At 40.9% G+C, this 8,758-nt stretch overlaps 1 protein-coding gene across 4 annotated transcripts; it reads right to left on the reverse strand.

Annotated features, from left to right (window-relative positions):
- Nucleotides 1-330: 330 nt before the first annotated feature.
- LOC148970547 (uncharacterized) lies at nt 331-7,490 on the reverse strand. Of its 4 annotated transcripts, none has more exons than XR_016148196.1 (5): nt 6,476-7,459; nt 5,915-6,067; nt 1,071-1,145; nt 853-938; nt 331-766 (listed from the first exon to the last, which is right to left on the reverse strand). XR_016148196.1 is itself a non-coding variant. In XM_089124538.1 (5 exons), exons 2-3 carry the CDS (start codon nt 5,528-5,530, stop codon nt 1,071-1,073), a joined length of 951 nt encoding a protein of 316 aa, XP_088980664.1. In that variant the 5' UTR covers nt 5,531-6,067; nt 6,476-7,490; the 3' UTR covers nt 331-766; nt 853-938. The 4 variants fall into 4 exon arrangements, 1 of the variants encoding a protein (XP_088980664.1); XR_016148197.1 differs by having other exon boundaries at nt 5,944-6,067; nt 6,476-7,457; XR_016148195.1 differs by having other exon boundaries at nt 5,988-6,067; nt 6,476-7,436.
- Between the last annotated feature and the right edge of the window lie 1,268 nt (nt 7,491-8,758).

An 8,758-nucleotide genomic window follows, 5' to 3' on the forward strand; every position in this document is an offset into this window, starting at 1 on the left:
TCCTCTGTGTTTGTAATATCTGCACAAAGGAGACGGGCAGCTGCTCGAAGAAGTTGGAGAAAACTGTTGATTTTATACTCCAAAAATGTAAGTGTCACTCCTTAAAAATTAAAATTACCTCAGAATGAATTGCATTGTTAGCCCACCCCAAAACTTAAACAAAATAATAATATTAAACGCTGACCAATACTTAATTATATAAATTTTATACTCTAAAAATATAATTTAATATAACAAGCAAAATGTAATTTGTTTTGTCATATGAAAGTTATGCATTAATTCATTTATATTGCTAAATGCAGTGAAACATCTTAAGTGTCAGTCAACCGATGAATTGATGCATACATTTATTAAATAATTATATTTTATATACTGACAACAATAAGAAACATGACTAAATGAGTAACAGAACAAATAAAAGTAACCAATAACCATCACAATAAACAAATGCATATACAAGTCAACAACACATGAAACAAAGCTTTATTCAAACTACAAGCATATATTTACAGCCGCTGAACACCACATCCTACTGCCGACTCAACACAGCGGTTCCCATTCTGCGGCATTATTCTGATGAATTCACCAGAGGGGACTGTCCCTTGGTGCCGGAGGTTGTTGCTGCGCTTCACAATCTGAGGCAATAAGGGCAGGTGGAGTGATGAAGGACCTCATAAGGGCAGGTGGAGTGATGGCACCACTTCCAGGATGCAGCTCTGGGCTCCTCATCCTCAGTGCTCACACCAGTCTGCAGACATTTCAGATCCTACAAAAATGCTCACAAACATTACACAAAAGCAGTCATTTTAACAGCACAATGTCATTTGATTTATGTATTAAAAATAGCCTTACTTTATATTTGAGTAAAATCCCTGAAACCTTTTTTCCCCCAACAAATGATGCCATCATCTTTCCTTGGTCCTGGTCCACCACAAAAGCTATGCAGCAAATGCACAGAAATCAAGACTCAGAAATGTGTTGTAATTTCTCTGTTTGAAATTACAATCATTCAAATAAACTACAAATTAACATTTGATAGATTTTGTTATCCATTTCTTTACTATACTCACTCAGAGCCTTTGATGACAGCTTTCAGCATCATGAGCCTCTCTCCACCGGATAAACACACGCGTGTTCTCCTGTCCCTGTACATACAAACAAGATTCTCATTACGAGCTCAACACTACATTTACATGCTGTGATTTACATTTACATGATATTGAGATTTTTATAATGGCATAAATGCTAAGTGAGATCTTTGAAAAAACCCTTTCGGTTTTTTTTTTTTTTGTGCGAAAAAATAAGTTTCTCCAATCTTCGTGAAACTCTGGATTCTGATACAGGGCCATGGGACTTAGACCTGAGTGCAAAAATGGAGGCTCTAGACCCTTCCAGAGCTGAGATATTGAGATATTTATAATGCCATGGATGCTACGTGGGATCTCAATATCTCAGCCCTGGAAGGGTCTAGAGCCTCCATTTTTGCACTCAAGTCTAAGTCACATGGCCCTCTAACAGAATCCAGAGTTTCAAGAAGATTGGAGAAACTCAAAATTTCGACCCGAAAAAAAAAACGACAGTGGTACCCCTTTCGTTTTTTTTGTGCGAAAAAATAAGTTTCTCCAATCTAATTGAAACTCTGGATTATGATAGAGGGCCATGTGACTTAGACCTGAGTGCAAAAATGGAGGCTCTAGACCCTTCCAGAGCTAAGATATCGAAACTCAAAATTTCGACCCGAAAAAAAAACGACAGTGGTACCCCTTACGTTTTTTTTGGGGGGGAGCGAAAAATTAAGTTTCCCCAATCTTCTCAAAACTGTAGATTCTGACAGAGGGCAATGAGACTTAGTCCTGAGTGCAAAAATGGAGGCTCTAGACCCTTCCAGAGCTGAGATATCGAAACTCAAAATTTCGACCCGAAAAAAAAACGACAGTGGTACCCCTTACGTTTTTTTTTGGGGGGGGGGGCGAAAAATTAAGTTTCCTCAATCTTCTCAAAACTCTGGATTCTGATAGAGGGCCATGAGACTTAGTCCTGAGTCCAAAAATGGAGGCTCTAGACCCTTCCAGAGCTGAGATATCGAAACTCAAAATTTCGACCCGAAAAAAAAACGACAGTGGTACCCCTTACGTTTTTTTTGGGGGGGGGCGAAAAATTAAGTTTCCCCAATCTTCTCAAAACTCTGGATTCTGATAGAGGGCCATGAGACTTAGTCCTGAGTGCAACAATGGAGGCTCTAGACCCTTCCAGAGCTGAGATATCGAAACTCAAAATTTCGATCCGAAAAAAAAAAACGACAGTGGTACCCCTTACGTTTTTTTTTGGGGGGGGGGGCGAAAAATTAAGTTTCCCCAATCTTCTCAAAACTCTGGATTCTGATAGAGGGCCATGAGACTTAGTCCTGAGTGCAAAAATGGAGGCTCTAGACCCTTCCAGAGCTGAGATATCGAAACTCAAAATTTCGACCCGAAAAAAAAAACGACAGTGGTACCCCTTACGTTTTTTTTTTTGGTGGGGGGGGGGCGAAAAATTAAGTTTCCTCAATCTTCTCAAAACTCTGGATTCTGATAGAGGGCCATGAGACTTAGTCCTGAGTGCAAAAATGGAGGCTCTAGACCCTTCCAGAGCTGAGATATCGAAACTTAGAATTTCGACCCCAAAAAAAAACGACAGTGGTACCCCTTTCGTTTTTTTTTTTTTTTTTGGGCGAAAAATGAAGTTTTTCCAATCTTCTCAAAACTCTGGATTCTGATAGAGGGCCATGAGACTTAGTCCTGAGTGCAAAATGGAGGCTCTAGACCCTTCCAGAGCTGAGATATCGAAACTCAAAATTTCGACCCGAAAAAAAAAAACAGTGGTACCCCTTACGTTTTTTTTTTTGGGGGGGGGGGGGGCCGAAAAATTAAGTTTCCCCAATCTCCTCAAAACTCTAGATTCTGATAGAGGGCCATGAGACTTAGTCCTGAGTGCAAAATGGAGGCTCTAGACCCTTCCAGAGCTGAGATATCGAAACTCAAAATTTCGACCCGAAAAAAAACGACAGTGGTACCCCTTACGTTTTTTTTTGGGGGGGGGGGGGCGAAAAATTAAGTTTCCTCAATCTTCTCAAAACTCTGGATTTTGATAGAGGGCCATGATACTTAGTCCTGAGTGCAAAAATGGAGGCTCTAGACCCTTCCAGAGCTGAGATATCGAAACTCAAAATTTCGACCCGAAAAAAAAAACGACAGTGGTACCCCTTACGTTTTTTTTTTGGTGGGGCGAAAAATTAAGTTTCCTCAATCTTCTCAAAACTCTGGATTCTGATAGAGGGCCATGAGACTTAGTCCTGAGTGCAAAAATGGAGGCTCTAGACCCTTCCAGAGCTGAGATATCGAAACTCAAATTTCGACCCGAAAAAAAACCGACAGTGGTACCCCTTACGGGTTTTTTTTTGGGGGGGGGGGGGCGAAAAATTAAGTTTCCCCAATCTTCTCAAAACTCTGGATTCTGATAGAGGGCCATGAGACTTAGTCCTGAGTGCAAAAATGGAGGCTCTAGACCCTTCCAGAGCTGAGATATCGAAACTCAAAATTTCGACCCGAAAAAAAAAGACAGTGGTACCCCTTACGTTTTTTTTGGTGGGCCGAAAAATTAAGTTTCCCCAATCTTCTCAAAACTCTGGATTCTGATAGAGGGCCATGAGACTTAGTCCTGAGTGCAAAAATGGAGGCTCTAGACCCTTCCAGAGCTGAGATATCGAAACTCAAAATTTCGACCTGAAAAAAAAACGACAGTGGTACCCCTTACGTTTTTTTGGGGGGGGGGCGAAAAATTAAGTTTCCCCAATCTTCTCAAAACTCTGGATTCTGATAGAGGGCCATGAGACTTAGTCCTGAGTGCAAAAATGGAGGCTCTAGACCCTTCCAGAGCTGAGATATCGAAACTCAAAATTTCGACCCGAAAAAAAAACGACAGTGGTACCCCTTACGTTTTTTTTTTGGTGGGGCGAAAAATTAAGTTTCCCCAATCTTCTCAAAACTCTGGATTCTGATAGAGGGCCATGAGACTTAGTCCTGAGTGCAAAAATGGAGGCTCTAGACCCTTCCAGAGCTGAGATATCGAAACTCAAAATTTCGACCCGAAAAAAAAAACGACAGTGGTACCCCTTACGTTTTTTTTGGAGGGGGGGCGAAAAATTAAGTTTCCCCAATCTTCTCAAAACTCTGGATTCTGATAGAGGGCCATGAGACTTAGTCCTGAGTGCAAAAATGGAGGCTCTAGACCCTTCCAGAGCTGAGATATCGAAACTCAAAATTTCGACCCGAAAAAAACCCGACAGTGGTACCCCTTACGTTTTTTTTGGTGGGGCGAAAAATTAAGTTTCCTCAATCTTCTCAAAACTCTGGATTCTGATAGAGGGCCATGAGACTTAGTCCTGAGTGCAAAAATGGAGGCTCTAGACTGATAAGAATGTCAGTCGACCAAGACGGCATCGACCAATTAGTCGACTAAACGACTAAAGTTGACAGCCCTAGTAAGTATATCTCTTAAAACTGGATCTAAGGTCATGTGGCAGTTTACTCTGAAGACGAGATACATGTGATCCACATTCCAGCTCTACTTTACCTTTGTGACCCAACTGCTGCAACATACTGACAAGAGAGCGTACCTGGAGTCCAAACATCCTAAAGGCTCTAATATCTTCACTGCGTATGCTGGATCCATCCATCAGCTCAGAGATTCGTTGCAAGGCTAATTGATGAGGTTGACCATACATTTTAGTCAGAGCACTCATAGTGTTGGTGAAGGGAAACCTTGAATTGCTGTAAGAGTCTGCCACTAAGAGGGCCTCCTCTAGTTTCAGATGGTCTGTGAGGATTTGAAACTTAAAGTGTTCTGAGGCATCATCAGGCAGGATGTTCTCCAGAGCAATTCTCAGCCTTGAAAACTCCCTAGGGTCAGGAGACTTAAGGAAAGGTATGGTAGGTGCTGGGCCTCTGTAGGTTTTCTCGTTGGAAAATAAAGGTAATGGATGCTCCAAACTATATTCGGCATGGGCTGGTGTCTGAAAGTCCAGTGATGGAACCACATAATCAGGCTGCTCAGGTGGCGGGGAATACAGGTTAGAGTTATCATACCTGATATGGGGTGTGTAACTACACTGTGTTGTCAAAGGGATTCTCTCATTTGTAGAAGAAGAAATGTTCATGTTTCTTAAGTCCTCATTCAGCTCAGAGCTTTCTCCTAATGCAGCTGGATATGACTGTCTCTTAACAGCAAGTGGTGTCAATCTGGAGCGTGTGGCTGGTATTGGGCGGTACGACTGTGGAGTCAGCATGTTGACTACTGGAGAGTAAAAGCGTGGTAGTGGCATCGGTGTAGTGACTGACTTGGGTAAATCTCTATGCTCAGATTTCAGACTTTGAAGCTCATTACAGAGTACAGCATTCTGTTGACGCATCTCCTGTAGTGTTGTGATGATCTCAGGAAGCTGGCTGGCCTGTCGTTGCAAAGCTGCGTTCTCCCTCTTAATCTCTTCAAACATAGCTGTTAACTCTGGTAACTGTTGCACTTGCCTTTGCAATATAGCATTCTCTTCTCTCAGTTTTACAGAAGTGCTGTCCCAGCGGTCAGTCAATCTCCATTCTGCACAATCTGATGCCTGGCTGACTGGTGAAGTGGATCTGGAATGATCTGTAGGATTTAGTGGTTCATCCTCCTGTACAGCTTGGTAGTTAGACGACCATGGTTGCTGTCGACGAGACCCAGGTCCACTGAGCTCATAGTCTTCGAAGTAAGCTGGAGGGCAAACTCGTCTCCGTGGTCGTGCGACAGGGGTTTCTCTTTCTGGATGAGACAGCTGTAGCAGCTATAGTCTGCTGTAGTCCACTCACCTCCGGCTCGAAGGACCATGTAAAATACTGCTAACCACTCTTTATACTTTCTGGTTCGGATTACTTGAACGGCTACAGGAGGTCCGGTTAGAACAGGATGTCTCACACCAGAGTAGTTTGGGTTCTCGTAGGTGCTTTATTGTACAAAGGTCAGGCATGTAACCATGAATGCGACCATGTATGTGGTTCTGTAACAAACAATATACAGAATATGAATAAACTGAATTACAAATCACAGATCTACAACAGCTCTACAATTCTGGTATAAATATAATCAAGGATGTATTAAAGGGAATTAAAGAAATAAAGAAATATGATAATATACATATATTTATAACTGTCTCGATTATTTTCCCACTGTATGTCTAACTCACGTAGTGCTAACATGCCCGTACATGTTCCCCGAGACCCACCCAATTGAGGTCCACACAACATATATGTCCCTATACGTATAACAATACGGGAGGATAACTTGCTATTTAAGTGACAATACAAAGGCAAACATAACCAACAATGTGAACACTCAGATACAATGCTGCGACAGCCTATTCAAATCTCCCTCACGGATGTATCATGCGATATGCAAATGTACTTACTATTAGCTGCACGCACACACATAATCTCTAAATCCTTGAATGACAGCACTTCGATCGAACTTAACTGCTATTTACAACTTTATTCACTAGAAACATGTCAGCACATCCTCTTGTCAGGCGATCTTGCTTATTAACTCTCCGTGCAACTTTTACGAACAGTCCAACTCACGAACAGAGGCGGGGGAGATCGGAAGAGTCCATTTCAAAGGGGTGCCCTTTTCTACATCTACGTTTTCCAAAGTGGACCAAGAGTTTCTTCCCGTTGCTAAGCAACAGAACTAGGTCGAGTATTTAAAAGGTTATGGTTAACACGGTTAACGTGGTTTAACGTCGATGTACGTTTTAGCATACCTTTTCCTTAAACGAGGAGCTGGGGGATGCCTTACTCATTAGGCTGCTTCATTAAAAACGTGACATTTAGACGTTTTCTTCGGCGTGGATCAAGGCAAATGAATCCCTTTTACCTTGGAAATAATAAATGTTTTTTGCATTTTAAATAATATTTCTCAGTGATCGTAAATATAACAAAATTCCATTTTTCTCGGTTTAATGAATAGGTCAACATCCGGGTATCTCTCCACTGGAGCGTGTTAACGCAAACGTGTAAGTTTCACGTTTGAGGGGGTTAAACCGTGACATCTACACGTTTTCCAAAGTGGACCAATGTGATTATTTCACGTCTTCTGATTATTGTTGCCGTGACTGCTGAGGTCAGGCACACCTGAATTAATCAATTTGGCCAATAATGACAGACAGGAAACAAGGAGCTGCCTTAAGTTCAGGAAGTACAGCTGTGCATAAAGTCCATTAATCTAAGCCGTTCGTTTAGAAAAAAAGGACCCTGGTTATGTGATGCAAGTATGATATTAACAGTTTGTGCGACACATTTGATTGAGGATTGTTTTAATAAAATGTTGCAATGTAATGAGCTTTGCAAAGAGGCTATTGAAGAATGGAGCAGTGAAACTATTTTGTAGTTGACGGCAAACCAAAAGTTCGCGAACAAACTCTCTTCACGAGTAACGTCCCTGTGAAATCAAAATTGAACCTATTTACTTTGCTAGCGCATATTAGTCTTGTGGTGAACAATTAATCCGTGCAAGTGAATACCCAGATAGCAAACTGACATTGAATCAACGTGGAAACAACATCTCTCATGACATTGAAACAACGTTGATTTTGCTCATCGAATTAACGTTGAACCAACGTCAGACGCGGCATTCTTCAAAGCTAAATGAAAATCGAAAATTGGTTTGCTTTCATAATGTTGAAACAACGCGTTGATTTCAAGTTGATTTTCCGTTAGTTTTGAAAGAATGACGCGTCTGACGTTGGTTCAACGTTAATTCGATGAGCAAAACAATGTCAGATCAACGTTGTTTCGATGTCATATTTCCACGTTGATTCAATGTCAGTTTGCTATCTGGGTATATATTAAAAAAAAATTTTACCTTAGTAATCTTTAATCAAAATCTGAAAAGTTACTTCCGGTCTGGAACGGTTTCTTTTTCTGATGACGTAGGTTTCACAGTTTGGGTGGGGAAACGCTTAACCACTCCCCTCAAACCGTTAGTTTGCTATGAGCGAGAGATGGGGAGGAGGAGCGCTAGAGTAAAACCCTGCCCTCTGTTCAATATTCCGTTTCACTTGGAAATACGTCACAGCACTGGAGAAAAATCGTTTGCAACTTCCGGTTCACGGGGACTTTAAAGATTGTTTAGACAAGAATCTTAAAGGCACCATAACATTATTTTATTTTATTTATATTTTTTATTGCATACAGACGCCAAAGTTGTCATTATTAATGGCTGGCAGATCAGTGGTTGTCGAATCGACGTCACCAAAGAAACACTACTTACTTATTGACTGAACACGTCACATGCACCGTTTTCACAAATTTAGCATTTTGTAGTTTACACAGAGAACCGTTTAGTATTTTGAGCATTTCAAAAACTTACTTTGAATCCTGTTTTCAAAGTTAGCGTTTTCAGGCCTCCCAAAACTGTTATTGTGTAAATGAACGGGCAAAACGCATAAAAAGATTTTTATTTTGTTGTTGAAACCAGTGTCCTGTAAATTTATTTTGTTGTCCTATCATTTACAACCAACCAAACAAGCAACAACTCATGGTTCATGGCTGGGATAATATCCTGTTTTTACTTGCTCCTCAGATTACAGAGGTAAAAAGTGTATTTCTTGCTTTGAATGAACTAAGAAGCCATAACATAAAAAAAACATAAAAAAACAAACAAAACATTGCCAGGATAATGACACTACCACATA

This window comes from Pimephales promelas, chromosome 20 (genome assembly GCF_988280905.1).
Source record: "Pimephales promelas chromosome 20, fPimPro1.hap1.1, whole genome shotgun sequence".
NCBI lineage: Eukaryota > Metazoa > Chordata > Actinopteri > Cypriniformes > Leuciscidae > Pimephales > Pimephales promelas.